Consider the following 17,940-nt stretch of genomic DNA (forward strand, 5'->3'; position numbering starts at 1 on the left):
GTTCAAATGTTATTTTGTTTAATAAAATACATAGAAATTGGAAAAATTCACAATATGAAATGACAACGAGGACAACATTTAGAAACATTTATGTTTACCTATATGTTTATTTTGTGAGTATGGAAAAAAATATCTCATTTAATTTGAGAAGAGAGTGTGTAATACAAAATTTTTCTTCTTCTTGCTTCTTTTCCATCATGCAGTGTGAATAGTTTTGTGAACATTTTGTTTGTTTGGTGTTTTATGTTGGAAGTATAAACTGAATATTGAAATGAGTTAAAATGAAACTTTACCTTTGACTGTCCAAGCAAGTTGTCTCAAGTCTGTCATGTTTTAGCATTAATTAAAATTATTCTAAAGCTTTCAGTGCGAGCAAACAATAAGTCTACAAATCTTGACGATCACATCTCTCTCCCTGGTGGCCTAGGTTACGCCCCAGTGACGGGTATGTGCCATCCAGTAAGGAGCTGCACTTTGAACCATGAGGATGGTTTCTCCTCTGCCTTTGTCGTGGCACACGAGACTGGACACGTGTAAGTGCATTTGCCATAATGATGTCCTCAAGCATGCTCTCATGGGCCAACAAAACACAACAAAGCCTTCACTTATAAGACCATATTGATTTAGTTTTGATTCTATTGGACACCTCAGCCAGTATCTTATGAGAGAACTGTTTTTACCTTCCTCCTTTTGATCTTCTCCTCCCACATGTTCCCAATCTGTCTCCACCGGTTCATCTCCTTTCCCTTCTTCCTGAGTCCTCCCTCTTTTCCCCTCTCTCTCTCTCTCTCTCTCTCTCTCTCTGCAGGCTGGGGATGGAGCACGATGGTCAAGGGAATCGCTGCGGAGATGAGGTGCACATGGGCAGCATCATGGCGCCACTGGTGCAAGCTGCCTTCCACCGCTTTCACTGGTCCAGATGTAGCATGCAAGAGCTGGGACGCTACCTTCAGTGAGACACACACGCACACACACTGATACTGGGATTTGTTTATCTGGGTTTTTAAAGGTCGATACTTTCATCAATATTATAGGCTGATTTTTGTGCCTTGTTGATATTTTATGAGATAAGTTGTTATAAGGGTTCTGAAACTTCCCACGAAATCCATTTTAATGACTGTTTGGCTGGGCCACAGGCGCCAGCCCAACAAATGGGGTTGTTCATGACTGACTGAGTAGCTGAGTAACCGAGTGATGAAGTACATGATGATTCCAGCCGGCCAGATGTTGATGCTTCCTCATTTGCGTTAATTGGCACCAACTGACCATGCAAACTATCAAATTGAACCCTTTATTTACTTACACGTTACTGTTATAATTATCAGGCGTTTGAAAAACAAAATCGCTTCATCTAAAATGATATGTTAATTAAAAAATCACAATAAAGGAATCTATCTTTTTTAAAGATAGCAATTAATCTCGAAAATTGTGGATTTTGAGACAGTTAGAAGGGTTAAAATTACAATTGAAATATGTTCTCTTTCAAACATTTAATATATATATATATATACAAGTGGAAAGTGTTGATTTGATATCTTTCTTGGCTTGGACAGAATAAGAAAGCTGTCTCCTTAAGCTTTGGGAAATTTTATATTTTATTGACTAAAATATTAATCAAGAAAATAATTATAAGATCAATAAAAATGAAAAAGAATAATTGCTGAATTTTAATTCTCAACAATAGCATGCATAATGGAAAAGAAATGAATGAATTTTTTTTTTTTTTTTTTTGACTGCTCTTGTCTCCTAACTCAGTTCCTATGACTGTCTTCGTGATGACCCCTTTGACCACAACTGGCCATCGCTGCCTCAACTTCCTGGTTTGCATTACTCCATGAATGAACAGTGTCGCTTTGACTTCGGTGTGGGCTACACGATGTGCACTGCGGTAAGAGTTCCTCATGGTCTGATAGTCTCTTTACTAACACAACTATAGGTCACTTACACTAAACTGCACTAAAATACTGAAGCCAAGTTCTACAGCAGTTCCCACCAATCAAGTTTAGCATCTCTTTATCTTCTGAGATGATGCAGTTTTACTGAGTTGGGCTAAAATCACTGTGAATTCAGTCTGCTAGTTCATTCAGAATTCTACTATGGAACATTTGTATGGGAACTTGTGAGCTCTGAATGTTTTACTATGAAGCACAGACTCACAGAGTCACACATATACAACTATTCACATTCTCCTGATGTCCTCTGCTTTCATCTCCCGGCCACTGGTGGGATTGGCATCTTGATTAAAAGCAGGTAATTGTTTTTAATAGCTATTTCTTTTTTCTGTTATTAATGGTAATAATGATAAAGAATATTTCTAATAACACAACACTTACCCTGATGCCACAGTGCCTTTACCCGAACCTGTCAGAAACAGTATTTCTGTAAACCCTAAACATCTCACAGAAGGCGAGCTTTACCCAGCTTTAGCATTTTCCCAGCCACCTTACCGTCCCCAGTCCCCCTCACTCTATGACTATCAAGCCACTGTGGCACATTGTTGGAAAGCTGTTTCTTGATTGACAAAGGGCTTGTTCAGGGGCTTTGCACTCTAGATTACCCTCTATTCTCTTGTCAAACCCATTCCCCTCAGCTACAAAAGGCGGGCCAGTCAGGAACACAGGTAAGGTAACCCCACCTCCCAGACGACATGTGGCCCGTCGTTTGTTTTTTCAGATTTTCATTTGTCCTCTGACGTTGTAATCGTTTGTAATGTTGCTCCTTACTTTTTTCTTTTTTCTTTTTTCTTTTTTTTTTTTTCTTACTGTACTTTGGTTCTCTGTTCTATCCATCATCATATTTTGGACTTTGGTCTGAAGGATTCTAAAATACTCATTTCGAGAGACAGTGACCATAAAAATCCCTAAAAACAATGGGACTCTTCTGGTTCAGTGGTTATGATTTAGTTCATCAGCTGACTCGTGCCATACCCAACTCTGACTACAAATCTGTGTTAAATCGCAGCACTAGCAGGAAGAGCCTCATTATATTGGCACACTCACAACTATAAATAAGTGGAAAATGTTGAAAAGATGTCTTTCCCATTCAAGGAGGAATGGCTAAGCCAGAACAGAGGCAGTTTTTCCATGTTTCACTTTAGCTTTTAGGATCCTCCAGTCTGATGTCATTGGTGATTACCTACCACAGTCTAGCCATTGATTGGGACTCGCCCTCTGACCTGCAAAGGTCCCCTGAGGTCATGGTGGGTAGGGAAGTCTGTAGAAAGGAGGGAGGAGGGTACAGCCTCTCAGACACTAGACTACAGGTCGGTTTGGTGGTATCCTCATCAGTGGTTCATATCAGAATTTGGTCCTTGATATGTGTCTAGGGGCATTTTAGAGGTCAATGAGACCTCACGTTTTGGTCTTTTAGCCTTTTACCCTCTGCCCTCTGACCTCCCTTGTGCCCCAATTAAACCACAGGCTGTCTTATTCTGAGAATCTTGTCTCTCTCTCATCCTTTAGTTTGCATGAATGGCTGTGTGTTTCTCAGTGGAGCATAGTGTACAGTGTAGTGACACAGTACAGGGTTGGTGTTGTTATTGTTGGATATAATACTGTGTGGTTATTGTTGTTGTGATCTTTCTCTTCTTGTCTTTATTTTTATTTCCTACTTCCAATGTTCAGTCTCGCTCCAGCTGTCTCATGATGGTTGACTTGCCTTACTGAAGATCATTCTGCCCAGTGCGTGCGCTGTATGGTATGGCTTTTAACTGAAAGGAGTCTCTCTCTGTACCCTGCAGTATCGCACATTCGATCCATGTAAGCAGCTGTGGTGTAGCCACCCAGATAATCCCTTCTTCTGCAAGACCAAGAAAGGGCCACCCATTGACGGCACTATGTGTGGGAATGGGAAGGTATTTTATTGTACTGTAACATTCATTCCATCGTAGATAAAAAAAAAAAAAAAGACCACACACTGTATCCAAATAACAACCATTTTTTGTATTGTTGGCCTGTTGCAGCATTGCTTTAAAGGTCACTGCATCTGGCTGACCCCTGACATCATAAAGCAAGATGGAAACTGGGGCTCATGGAGTGAGTTTGGCCAGTGTTCCCGCACCTGTGGTGGAGGAGTTCAGTTTCGCACACGTGACTGTGACAATCCTAGGTATGAAACTGTGTAAATTTGTGCAATTACAAGTTTCCTTAGGCTGTTGATTATGTTATTCAGCTGAGGAGCTAAACTTGTTTTTAGCAAGCATTTGTTGATTATTGTGACATTGATAGTGATAATTACAAAGAGGTAATTCCACCATTAACATAGATCAAGATAATATGTAAAAGTGTTAAATGGATCATTTCAAATAAAAAAATAAAAGACTGAAACACAACACACAGTTTGAATGACAAAAAAATCTGTGTGTCTTCTGCTCTGCAACCCACTCAGACCGGCCAATGGAGGCCGTACCTGCGTCGGGGCGACTTATCAGTTCCAGATGTGCAACACCAACGAGTGTGAGGATATCTACAGTGACCCGCGAGAGGAGCAATGCCATGCTTGGGACCCTCGCTTTGAACTCCACAGCAACAAGCACCACTGGCTGCCTTATGAACACCCAGACTGTGAGTGTACACCTGCAGATGGAAAGGTGGAAGAAGCAGTGTCGTGCAGAGATAGATATCAGGCCAAGAATGAAAAAAACCTAAGTGATGATATTTAGTGGAAGCTGTTAATATGAAAAAATGAGCAATCAAACAAATAATTCTTGAATGTGGTTGGGGTTTATGTAGAGGTTGTGTTCTGTTATGGTCATTCACATCTGGCTATCCTGCTGAGGACAGCTTAGAGCTACAGCTACGCCCTCTCATAAAAACATACCATCTATTTGAAAATCTCTTTAAAAACAGTGTTCTTTGAAGTTGGTCTTCTCTTTCTCCCTTTCTCCACCCAGTTACTGAACCTCATTACCGCCCCCCCAATCTTTTTCTCCGTCTGTTTAGATATGCACAAACTATCAGATTTACAATGGGATCCCAAAGTTCTTCAGTTGATATCCAAAACCTCTTTACATTTTTCTGCAGTTTTAAAATGTATGCACGTGTGGTTGTTAGACCCAACTGGTCTCTAGGTGTCACTGCCGTCCTGATGGGTATTAATTATCATTCAACTAAAGGGCAGTCCTAGAGAAAAGTGCTAAGCTGTCCACATATCTAATCCGGGGTTATGCTATGCACGTTCCGCTAAATTGTTTTTGTCTCCTGTTATTATTTCTAATGCCATATTTTTCAGCAAGGCTTTCTCTGTCTCTGATTACTTTATCGTGAGTGTTTTCTAGTGGGCAAGCACATATGAGTGTGTTTGTGTGTGTGTGTGAGAGAGAGAGAGAGAAAGAAAAAAAAGTGAACAGTGAGGTGAAACTGAATTCCATTCATGGTCTGTCATCTCCTGAGTTCCAGATAGTTTGAGTAGAGCAAAAGAGTGTTTCTGCTCTCAGGGTGAAATTGTAGCATTTGTTTAGGGATGTTTGACACACTGTTGCTTTCTTGTCTCAATCTGGGTCTTTTCCCAAGTCATCAGATACACTGTAAAGTACTCTTGGGCAGAGAAACATGAAACATACGGCTGCACCGTGTGTGTATGTCTGTTTAAGGACCTGTTAAGAGGGATTCATCCAAGCCTTTGGTCTATCACATTAGATCAGAAGCCCAAGATGTTCTCCTGTTTGCAGTGTTTTCACACAAATATGATCAGATTTCTCCTTAAAGACTCCCTGTGGAGCAGTGTGCGAAATAAAGGAAATCTCAGGGCATCTTTGGTGCTTTAATTAACACTCCCTGAAAACCTCCATCTAATTTTCAGGGTTTCAAAATGTAAGGTGATTATTTTCTAGTCATCTGCACATTTATTTGCATGTTGAAATGTTAAAAAGTAAGTAGCAGCACGGAAATGTAGTGGCAGTGTATGTTGTTACTTTACTGGATAATGCATGTTTAAAAATCCTCATTACCCCTGAGGTCCGGTAAATATACAGGAAACCATTTGATATGCAAAATGAAGTCTACTTATCCATACTCATGTCACTAAAAACACAAACGACCAAAAATAAATGCAAAGAAACAATGCGTTTGGACCAACTTTTCAGTAGCATTGCTTATTTTCTTATGGCATAGAGGTTGTTTAATTGTGTAATAATGTACAACTACTTGGATTAAGTAGCTTGCATAAACATAGACTTTTGGAAGCAAATACATATATATAAATATATTAGAAACTTATGTGACTCGCAAGTGTAATTAGATCCTCAGTTATTTCACAGAGAAAAATTCATTCAGCTCACTAAGAAGTCAATTCTCTATTTGTTTTTGTGCATACTCAGTTAAACATGAGAAAAGTGTGTTTTCTCCACAAACTGTTCTGCAGTAGCACGTCTGCCACCTGCTTATTAGTGTCAAAGCACTATGAGACAAGGTCTTTTGTCATCAGTCCATTTGTCCATTTGTAGTAAACATGATGAAGTAGGAATGTTCATTCTCACCAGGACAAACTGCCAGGTTTTTCTCTCTGGAGGCTCATGTAGTCGTGGTATGACTCACACAGACACAATGAGAAAGAGCATCACACTGATTCATGGAGAACTCATTCAGAAAATAAAAAATAATCACATGTAGGTTGTATAGATGAAATTATCAAAATGCATCTCAAATGTGCTTTTTGAGCAAATCCTTTGTTGAATTGGATCATTTTACGTGTGTTTCTGTTTGTCTCCCAGCTAACAAACGCTGCCACCTGCATTGCCAGTCAAAGGAGACACGAGATGTGGTCTTCATGCAGAGAATGGTCCTGGATGGCACACGCTGCTCATACAAGGACCCTCACAGTGTGTGTGTGCGTGGGGAGTGTGAGGTAAGTGACGCTTATGCGTGTGACAGCACGACAGCTGCATGCTTTTCAGTTCTACGTGGATCACACTTTCCATGTCTTCACGAACAGAAAATGGGCTGTGACGGCGTGGTCGGCTCCTCAAAGCAGGAAGACAAGTGTGGGGTGTGTGGAGGAGACAACTCCAGCTGCAAAACCTTCAAAGACACCATCACACGTACAGCCAAGAAACAAGGTAAATGCACATCAACAGTAACAATATTCCTTATCTACATTTAGGACAAACTTGACTCGGTTCCCTCCGTGCCGTAGCATCGTATCATGCTGGAAGGTGCAGGATAAATAGTAACTCTATCTTCTCTCCATATTCTGTTTTGTTCAGCTAAACACTACCCTCTAGAGGAAGGTTTGGGACAATGTTCAAACCTCAGTTAACTCTGAGCTGACAAGTTTCCATGTGAGTCGAGCGTTGCTTCGAAATTGCGTCAAACCTCACTCTAGCTTTGAGTCATTCGTGAATGCTTAATGTCTGGACAGACCTGCATCACAGCACCAAAATTTCCAGAATCAGGTGGTTACTCTCAGTGAAAACAATCATGACTCCGAAGGTTTTAACTAGTGAGCAGAAATACATTTGAAATGAGTAAGAGCTTTTTCACTGGATTAGCTGAGGTTGTAAGTCTGGAGACTGTCTGTAAAATAAGCTCTTGATGACACTGGAGTCACAAACCAGATGTGTGTTTTATTTCAGGTTTCCTCAAAGTTCTTGAAATCCCCAGAGGTGCAAGACACTTACTGATCCAAGAGCTGAAAGCAACGTCACACGTTTTCGGTATTTAGCATTGTTTTTCTCTTCAGTGTGTATATTTGATACTGCATGCATGTGTGCATAACAGTTGTAATCTGTCTTTATTTCCCACTCAACTACAGCTGTAAAGAATGTGGCATCGGGACTGTTCTTCTTAAATGGGGAAAATGAATGCCAAGAATCCTGTTCGGTCATAGAGAAGGGCATAGAGTGGGAATATGAGAATGACAACGACAAGGAGACACTTCAGACCACTGGTCCTCTCAGACATGGAATTCTCATCATGGTACATAGTGAAATGAATGGAGATAGTAATGAATTTGGTCAGGCACAAGCATTTTCTGCATACCAGACTATCTAAATTACTCTCAAAATATCAAATAATTTCTGTTACCAAGTGTTCATTCAGGTGTCTCACTTTTCATGATGGTCTTTCTGTTTATAGATGAAGTTACATGGAGATGAGGATGTGAATTTGTCATATAAGTACATGATGGACATGGACAGTGACTCTGCCATTCAGAACAACATGCTGGTGGAGGATAGTGCCTATGAGTGGGCTCCGAAGAAATGGTCCTGCTGCTCCAAGCCCTGCGGTGGAGGTACAGTATAGCATGGAAAATATATATTTTTTGTGAAATGGTTGGGTATCTGAGATTGACTATGTGCGTTCTGCATGCCTATCTTTTTGTTCTCTGCTTGCATTTTTAAATATTTTCCATCTCCTCTCACTGCAGGAAAACAGTACCTGCGATACGGCTGTAGAAGAAAAGTTGACAGTAAGATGGTCCACAAGAGCTTCTGTAACAAATCCAACATGAAACCAAGAGGAGACACCAGAGACTGCAACCAGAAGCCCTGCCCTCCACCTGTGTATGCACTGTATTTTTGGCCCCAACTGGAAAAATATAACTTCAAACAAAACAAACACAACTTAAGGCTTTTCCTGCCTTCAGTTGCCCCACACCCTTCATTGTTGATGCCAGCATTTTGACATTTTGAATGCCCTCAGAATCTCTGTTTTTTTTCTCTCCTGTGACATCCTCCAGTTGGGTGACAGGGGAATGGCAGAACTGCAGCAAACCATGTGGAAAGACGGGGATGCAAATCCGCTCGGTCAGCTGTGTCCAGCCGTCAGACGACAACACCACCCGCTTCATCCACAATAAGCACTGCAACGACGACCGGCCTGAGAGTCGCAGAGCCTGCAACCGGCACCCTTGCCCCACCCAGTGGAGAGTTGGACCATGGTCACAGGTATGCAGGCTGAACAGGAATCAAAACTCAAACAGAAAAATGGAAAACGATGTTTTGCCAACTTGGGTTTTCACAGGGAAATACTTGTACTGATACAGTGTTTCTGTATTGGAGCCCGACAGCTGGTATTTTTCATTCAGTGTTTTAAATATCACTTTTACGGAGGCCCTCTCTTCTTGGCAGGTTTGACAAGCTATAAAACCAGAACATGTGATATTCACAGTTACTACTTGCAGCAAACCAAGAAAAATGATTACAAAAACAGTCATGTACTGATGATGTTCATGAACTTGCTTTTGTACTGTTTTACATTTTGTGAACTTGAACACATTGTATGTCCATATTTACCAAGTGATTTGTTGTACTGTATGTTCATGTCTTGTGTCTCCAGTGCTCAGTGTCATGTGGCAATGGGACACAGCAAAGGCAAGCTCTGTGTCACACCAGAGACAACACTATCGGCCTGTGTCTGGACAGTAAGCCTGACACCATCAGAGTGTGCCGCATGGATCCATGTCCCAGTGAGTGTTAAGGAACTATTTTGTCAATATCACCGTGTTGCCAGATCTCAGCAATTTCTTGAAATGAACTAGAATTATTCTTGAAAATACTGGACCCAACAGGTCCTGATATTATTATAGAAAAAGAAGGTACAGTAAAAGCGTTGCCTTCCCATTTTAACAACTCATCACTCACTCTTTTCTCTTTTTTTCCTGCAGAGGGCTCATCAGACCTCAACAAGAATGGCAACATCCTGATCCAGTGGTTATCTCGTCCAAACCCCAACTTCCCAAAGATCTCCTCACGTAAAACCTCCCTCTATAGTTCCCAGCCTGGTCTCCACAGCAGCAGCAGCAGCTGCATGTCTGTCCTCTGCTGGGCCCTGCCCATCTCTGTCCTCCTGTCTCTGCAGGGCCGGCCCCGGCTGGCCCCCTGACCCGCCTCCTCCCCCACGCCCCGTGCCTGTGCTCGTGAGCGAGCGGCAAAGCTTTCGCTTCTCTTTTGAGGGGGGGGATGTTGCCTCTCTCTGTGTGTGTCTGAGATGGCTCTAACTTGGGGAGAGGTCTCTGGCTCCTGTGTGTGCTAGTTGGTTCTCTCTTGCTCTGTCTCTCTATCTCTCTCTCTCCTTTGTGGAGCATTGTGTTGTAACCGCTGGCCAGTCGAAAACTCAAAAGATCAACAAAACATTTGATGTGAAAAGGATTTCGAAGTCGCAAGGCGAACAGGTTTTCATTGGCATCGCCTGAGAAGAGTCAAAGAGCCGTTCATGTGTGTTAGGGAGCCCCTCTACATTTGGCGGCCATGTTTTGTGTGAGCTAGCTGCGTGGTGTCATGGGTTGCCACTCCTGAGATGCAGCTGCGCTTTTTTCTTTTCCTGGCACACTGTCATTATGGGGGGAAAACAGGTGTGAAAATAAACAGAAAGGTTATATAAATATCTATATAGAAAAAAAAGTTATTAAAAAATATGAAAGCTTTATTGTGAATGTGATCTTGTCACAATGAGGACATCTTTGCTAAAGTGCTCATCTGACATCCTGGTTCCATTCGAGGGTGAGAATGGTGTCTCATTCTACGTTCCATTCTCAGATTGACAGGAACTCAGCACACAGGAAGTGACATCAGTAAACCTTTTGATTTTGGGGGGGAGGGAACTGTGAGATGAAAAATCTTGAAGTAAAGGCTAATTAAAAGAAGAAGAAAAAAAAAAAACACAGGGTAGTTTGACCACTTGAGGTTGCTTCCCATTTCACCTCATCATCAGCCATCCTCTCTTTGACTGTTATACTAAAGTTCAATAAATGCAGCTTATTTGTGCTTGCAGACTTTAAACAAATACATCTATAGATATATTTGTATTTATATATACCTATAAATCTAAATCTATATGAGTAACAATAATATTAATAATGTTTTACCATGAATAAGCTGTAGCTTATTTGCCTAAAACCTTTGGACTGCTATTGATCGCTTAGATCCTTGACTGTTATGTGTATTTTTTTATTGATTTTACATGAATACAGATGAATATTTAATAAAAGTAAAGTGTTTCGGGGGGAAGGGGTTAGACCTATATTATGCAGGACTTGGTCAGTTAGTTGCCTCTCCATTCTCTCAGATGGATCAGTGGTTTACTGTCGCTTCTTGTTTTCTTTACTGATAGGATCATGTTTTGTCATGCACATTTGCATCCACCACCTGTACGCATGTGTAAATACATGTCTGTGAGTGAGTGTGTTAGTGTATCTGTATGTGTGTCTATGTGTGTACGTTTGTGGATGCATGTGCGTCTTTTGTGTAAGCTGAGATGAGTGAATAAATGAATGAGCGATTGAATGATAGTCTCGTCAGTGAAAGTATGTAGGTGTTGTGTTTTGTGTGCATCTGTGTGTGTGTGTGTGTGTGTGTGTGTGTGTGTGTGTGTGTGTGTGTGTGTGTGAGGAAGCTTCATCATTTGGGCTTTTACACATCTCGATCAGATACAGAAATACCTCATAAACTTTGATTTGAGAGCGTCCAATGATCTCATTTTATTTTGATGAACATTAACCACATGAACAATGCCTTATCTTGGAATGAATGTAATGGCATTTATCTGTGAAAGAGATGGCTTTACTCATTCAAAGTTTCACTTGGAATAGAGGCAGCTTCAAACCAACTTAACAAACTCACACCCACCGACCATCAAACCTATCAAGGTGATGTTGGACCAATGTCCAACTAATGGGAAGGGTTTACAAAGGGCCTAGGTTATCGACACATATGGCATCTAGAAAAAAAAAAACACTTCAGACTTGTCATTGTATTGTGATCACATATTTCTGTTGTGACTATGTAGCGAGCTATCCAAGGTTTCCTTCTGCTGGAGTTGGACTGTATGAGACCAAGCCAGACCTAGCAGTGCAACTGTATATAACATTGGTGTTGACTGTATTTAATAATGTTCATGACTGTTATCTTCTTCTATAATATTCTATACTATGGGTAACTGTTTTGTGGCTTCACTGGCCTGCTGTGTGGGGCTGGCTAACGTTTGGCTAACGTTGAAGAAACATTCAGATGGACTACGTGCACTGCGTCTATATGCACTTTGATTTATCAGGGAAATTTTATTAATGTTTTGTAAATGTTTCATATGACACTTAATGTGCCATTCCAGTTTTTACATCATCATGGAAATTATGTATTTTATTTAAACAGCCCATATAATTTATGTACCTCATGTTTCTTTTTCAACCGATTAACAGATTGACTGGTTGATTTCCAAGTAATGAAGTGTTTTACCAAAGTGACTGTGAACTTGTAACTTTCGATACAGTTGAATTATTTTTCTTAAGAAAAGAATATATCTATATATTGAGCGGTGGGTTGGGGGATGCGTACATCTCATTGTTTCAGTTACTGTCATTCTCAACAGCAAAGTTGTATCAATAAAATGTTTTAAAAAGTGTGATCTTTCTCTCACCAGGAATGTTCACTGGCTAGATTCTTTGTCACAGAAAATGTCAAATATTGCCAGGAGAACATAGTTATTTTTATCTACATGGTACAGAAAGAGTACAAGTCAGTGGGAGAGGATTAAAATTGATGTACACCTGTGGGAAAGGCAGCACAAAGCTGTATGAGCAAGAGGAAGACAAAAATAGATCTCAGATGTTTTAGATGAAAAATTTAGATCTGAAACACAGTTATATTTGTAACACAAGACTGGCAACCGTTCCTTTTCTATTTCAGTTGCTCTGGACTAATCTCAATACTACTCTTCTTGTTTGGGTTTTTCTCCTCTTCCTTCCTGCATCCTCTGCTAATGGTCTGGCTTTACTGTACTCTGCACGGTGTGGAACCAACAGACGCTCACACACATATGCACGCACTTCATATGTAAACAAACATGCACACAAATACTAATGCTTATGTAACATTTGTTTCTGTATCTCATATACACTATAACCCAGCAGTCAGACACACACACAACTCATCATAGTCTCTAACCAGAGATGTTTGCACCCAGTCTTAACTTTCTGTCCTCTCCTTCACAGGCCAGCGTTGTAATGGAGACCGCTCAGTGTTCTGTCGTATGGAAGTGCTGAGGCGGTACTGCTCACTACCAGACTACCAGCGTATGTGCTGCAAGTCCTGCAGCAATGTTACCATCACAGGGCCTCTACCTGACTCCACCTCCAGATCCACCCCTATCACCTCCATCCGGCCTAGTGCGACAGTTTTTTCACCCACCAGCACCCTCAGCTCTGGCTTTACTTCCATCCAACCCACCAAACCTTTTTTCACCACAATTTCATCCTCCATCATCAATCCCTGGACCACCACTCATCCTCCTACCTCCACTACTTCTGCTCCTCCTCATTCCACTCCTTACCCACTAAGTGCTACACAAATGATTACCAAGCCGTCTACCACAAGAGTTCCTGTTCTCCCCAATACCTTTTCCATGCCGCCATCCTCAGTTATTACAACCTCCCCCAGTGTCACTGCTTACCCCCTGCCTATGCCTGCCCCAAGTGTTGATGAAAGTATATATCCACAGTTACAAATTACTACAAATAATCCAACAATGTCTGGCATGACAATTACCACACACCTTCCAGCAACAACTCATCCAACAATGACCAATCCAACAGAAAGCAGTACAAAAACAGATATGCCTTTAAAATCCAAGCCCAAGAAGAATATTTTGTCAAAGAAAAAGCCCAAAAAGGTGTTTCCACCAAAGATCAATCCAAAAAAGAATACTGCACTACCAAATACAACAACAGAAAATATTCAGCCAAAGATCAGTCCCAAAAAGAAAACAAACACTACTCCAAAAGTGCACAGTCCAGGGGACACCAGTTCCCCCAAATATACACCAGAAAAAAGTACTCCCAAAAAGACTACTCCAGCAAAACCTACACCTAAAAAGACTACTCCAGCAAAAACTACACCCAAAAAGACTACTCTGGCAAAAACTACACCCAAAAAGAATACTCCTGCAAAAACTACACCCAAGAAGACTACTCTGGCAAAAACTACACCCAAAAAGACTACTCCGGCAAAAACTGGTCCCAAAAAGACTACTCTAGCAAACACTCCTAAAAAGACTACTCTGGCAAAAACAACACCCAAAAAGACTACTCTGGCAAAAACTACACCCAAAAAGAATACTCCTGCAAAAACTACTCCCAAAAAGGCTACTCTACCAAATGCTCCTAAGAAGACTACTCCAGCAAACATTATTCCCAAAAAAATTACTCCAGCCAACACTAATCATAAAAACAGTACTCTCACAAAAACTGCTTCCAAAAAGACTCCCCCAGTAAAGACCACTCTTAAAAAGACTTCTTCAGTGAAGACTACCTCTGAGAAAAAACCCACACCTAAAAACGATCATCCACCCAATGCCAATGCCAAAAAGAACATTCAGCCAAAGACGAAAGTTGCAAAGCATGATCAAACAAAGACAAATCCCCTAAAGAATCCCAAAACAGGGCCCAAAAATGCTACAAACTCTAAGGTCAAGGTTAATCAAAGTAAAAAATTGACAAAAAAGACTAATCCACACAAGAAAACAATTAAAACAACTTCTTTATATTATACCACAGCTCCCACTCTACATACAAGTCCAGAACAAGTGAGAGAGTACTTCTCTTTCACTGTCTCACCCAGCACTAGCATATCTGCCACAGCTGCAGTTATGCCTTTCCCTGAGTCCAGAATCAATGTTACATCCATCAGTAACAACACATCAACTACGAAGGAAACTCCACTATCATCATGGCATCATGGTTCTTTTGCCACAACACCCAGTACTTTTGATGATGTCGTAACACCAACTCAAACCACTTATTTTGAAGACACCTACATGCCGAGTGGAACCACTCCGTATAGTGATGTCGCAATGACCAACAGCGGTGATGTTACAGTTACCAGTGGGATGATTCTCAGTGGTGATGACATCACAGTGTCCTACAACAACATGGGAGTAATCAGTGACGCCATGGTGCTGGACGAAGACCTCACCATGGTGATCCCAACCATCAACAGTGAGGACATGACAAACCTTGCTTCCTCACCCTGGTTGGACCTGTCTGAATACATCCCTGTGAGCATCCCTGTTCCCACGAAAGCCTCAGACCCTGTCACAGCCTCGTCTCACACTACCGTCACTCCAGCAATGGAAGAAACAACCATTTCAGTCGTCACCGCCTCTACCATAAGATCTCAGCGGAGGTCGGAGGAGAACAAAGAGAACAACTCCATCGACGTCATATATAACAGGATCATAGGTGTGGACGACATCTCGCAGAACAATTTGATTTCAAAGCGTCGTGTCAGTCTCCGAGAGAGAACCAGGAACAAGCGCATTCAGGAGCTTCTGGAGGAGAAGCGTAACTTTCTCCTCAGGATGAAGAGAGGCCACGCAGCATGATGGACCAAGCCTTCCCATTTCTCTTATAGAGATGACGTTTTCTGTACAGACTTTTGTATGCCTTGTTTAAACCCATCGAAATTGCCATGATGCTTTCTATCAGGCCATTCCTCAATAAATGATTAAATAAAACCCTTTGTTACGGCACTTTCATGACAATTAGGAATATCATGTCCAAACATTTGGACAGTTGTTTTGAATCAAGAAAATCCCTTCAGAGCAGGCCTACAACCAATTGCAGATTTGAAGCAAATCGCCCCATCTGTGTTAATGCAATAATGTAAAACAGAAAGGAAGCAAAACGTGTATCCCGTTTGACCAGCACTTTGCGAATCCAAGCTTTTATCTACACCCACAGTCTTGTTTGGTGATTCAACGTGATGTAGGTAAAATGTCATTTATTTTGTAAAATTATCCTCACTGGCACTAACACAGCAACAAAGTCAAACTAAAATTCTCCATATTATGTTAAAGCCCAGGACTGCAGCCCATTTTCCCACAAACAGAAACTGATACTCAGCCACTAACAGCAGCTACTGTTTGGACAAGATGGTTCCTTTTTAAGTGCCCAGCACTTTGAATACCCTGTACACAGTGCAAATTGGAGCTTGTGGAGGCCTGGAAGCATCATGGAAATGCTATATAATCAGAAAGTTTCCTTTTGGTTTAATTGAATTGTGAAAGTTTACACTGCTTGGATTATGGTGCCTTTTCAATAGAGATGGGAGGTTTGACTCTTTTTGGTAGCTCAAGTTTGTATGAGTCACTAGCTAAAGTTTTTGAAGAATCAGGTTTTCAGGTCACTCAAGTGACCAAGTCAGTCACTCAGAACTTAGTGAATACCCCACCAATCCCAGTGCCCATAGAGCATGGGCATGAAAGACTTCCACAAACTGAGCCAGCTAACTTCTGGATTAGCCCCCTGCTAACTTAAATGGGATAAATGATTTGATAATTTAACCTTGTAACTATTTTAGACTTTGAGAAGGTTGTAGATTCAATTCTCAGGGTGAAACAAGTAATTTTGTGGGTGAGTTGTGATGGTCAAAAAAATTATTCACCATTTTACAGCTCCTTTCCAATCCATTTTTTTTTTTTTTTTTTTTTTTTTTTTTACATTATTGTGTGCAGGAAAAGTTTTGAGTGGGAAGTTGTAATCACACTACACGGTTTGACCGCTATGTCAGATTGGCTTCAAAGCCCTGTTGTGTTCCTCCTGGATACTTGGTCAGATGCACTCACCTCAACCCAACACATCAATTAGCTGCTGTTCAACCCCAGGAAGTAAAATGAGAATACTGACTGAGCGAGTGAGGTATGCTTGCACCCCATGTCAGACGTTCAGATCAAAACATGGGTGGGCTCCACAGTGGGAACTGAGTTGAAACAAGCAAAGTGGATTCTTGTTTCACAAGGCAGTTCAGTTAGAGTTGCACAACGGTGGTCAGCACATGGTTTCATATCCTCTTTGCGGTTAGCAATAGCCATCAGCAGGAGAGACGGGTCCATGAACGAGTTAGTGGAGGTGAAGCCTTGTCACTTCAGAGTCAGGACAAAGAGTAGTTTGTTTGAAAAGGCAAAGCAACCGTCTGTCTGACTGCTCGGCGTCTCCCATCTCTCAAGAAGTTAAAGTACAGTATGGAGGACTGGTGAAGGGCATTGCTAAACACTTGGTGCACCCTGAAGTGATACTGTATATTTTGATATCTCATTAAGCTAGGTGCAAAAACAAAAACTTGAAGAGAAAAAAAAAAGAAATTTAATGGAAGTTTTTTTTTTTTTTTAATGATCAGTCAAGTATGGTGCTTTTTTCATTGTTGCTATAAGCAATGTCCATCATGCACTTATTTATGCACAAAAAAAATACAAAAACATAATAGTAAACAAGCCTGTTTGTATTAACTGTATCCATAGAAAAGCCTCAAGGGCCAGTTTGTTTTATTGTTTCAGATTTTTATTATTGGTACATCTTTGATTTGCAGCAGCTGCAAAAGCACCTGTGGATCTCTGTACAATATCTGTACATATGAAAAGAACGTAATGTTTAATATTTATTAAAGTTTAAGTGCCTGTGGTATTTTGCAAAACTGTCAGTGTTGTGTGATTTTTGTTCCAGTGGAAATATTATGCTGCCGTTCTTAATCTTTTTTTGGTTGCAGCCATAGTTATGTCAATCAATCCTGATAAACAGAAACGTGAGTCACAGCTGCTGTGAGCCTCACTGTGGCATGACGTTTAGGTTAACCCTGTGATATAAGACGTCACAGCACGAATTAGTCAGTTTATCATTTTATTGTCAGTGGCATGCTCTTAAGTTTTCCTTCAATCCGCATTTAGCCCTCAATCATGCAGTATACAATATCTGGCAGGAAGGGGGAGACACAGCACTTGCATTTGTGTTTACTGAATTCATGTTTGTGCTCAAGCAAGCCTCAAACAACCCTTTTTATTTCCCTCTCTATCTTGACAGATTTATAATATCTGGCTCAGAGTGTGAAAGTATTAGGAGTGATACTGTTTCCAAAATGTCAGTAATTGCTAAAAGAAGTTTAATACAGTAAAAACATGCTCAGTCTCGTCATTCCTGAGGGATCAGCTCCAGCATGTGTCAGCATAGCGTACAGAATAT

At 41.0% G+C, this 17,940-nt stretch overlaps 1 protein-coding gene across 2 annotated transcripts in view; it reads left to right on the forward strand.

Moving 5' to 3' along the window:
* Nucleotides 1-17,398, forward strand: part of LOC124067913 (A disintegrin and metalloproteinase with thrombospondin motifs 2-like) — a 123,379-nt gene extending 105,981 nt beyond the window's left edge. For both annotated transcript variants that reach the window (XM_046405693.1, XM_046405692.1), the window contains 16 exons: nucleotides 428-533; nucleotides 809-952; nucleotides 1,756-1,888; nucleotides 3,740-3,853; nucleotides 3,962-4,107; nucleotides 4,387-4,562; nucleotides 6,710-6,843; nucleotides 6,931-7,054; nucleotides 7,571-7,651; nucleotides 7,750-7,913; nucleotides 8,073-8,229; nucleotides 8,365-8,500; nucleotides 8,677-8,884; nucleotides 9,276-9,405; nucleotides 9,604-9,690; nucleotides 12,925-17,398. In XM_046405693.1, the coding sequence (XP_046261649.1) occupies nucleotides 428-533; nucleotides 809-952; nucleotides 1,756-1,888; nucleotides 3,740-3,853; nucleotides 3,962-4,107; nucleotides 4,387-4,562; nucleotides 6,710-6,843; nucleotides 6,931-7,054; nucleotides 7,571-7,651; nucleotides 7,750-7,913; nucleotides 8,073-8,229; nucleotides 8,365-8,500; nucleotides 8,677-8,884; nucleotides 9,276-9,405; nucleotides 9,604-9,690; nucleotides 12,925-15,311 (4,427 nt within the window). In that variant the 3' untranslated portion in view covers nucleotides 15,312-17,398. The remainder of the gene's footprint in view (nucleotides 1-427; nucleotides 534-808; nucleotides 953-1,755; nucleotides 1,889-3,739; nucleotides 3,854-3,961; nucleotides 4,108-4,386; nucleotides 4,563-6,709; nucleotides 6,844-6,930; nucleotides 7,055-7,570; nucleotides 7,652-7,749; nucleotides 7,914-8,072; nucleotides 8,230-8,364; nucleotides 8,501-8,676; nucleotides 8,885-9,275; nucleotides 9,406-9,603; nucleotides 9,691-12,924) is intronic.
* The last annotated feature ends 542 nt before the right edge of the window (nucleotides 17,399-17,940 follow it).

Source organism: Scatophagus argus, chromosome 12 (assembly GCF_020382885.2).
Source record: "Scatophagus argus isolate fScaArg1 chromosome 12, fScaArg1.pri, whole genome shotgun sequence".
NCBI classification, from domain to species: Eukaryota; Metazoa; Chordata; class Actinopteri; family Scatophagidae; genus Scatophagus; species Scatophagus argus.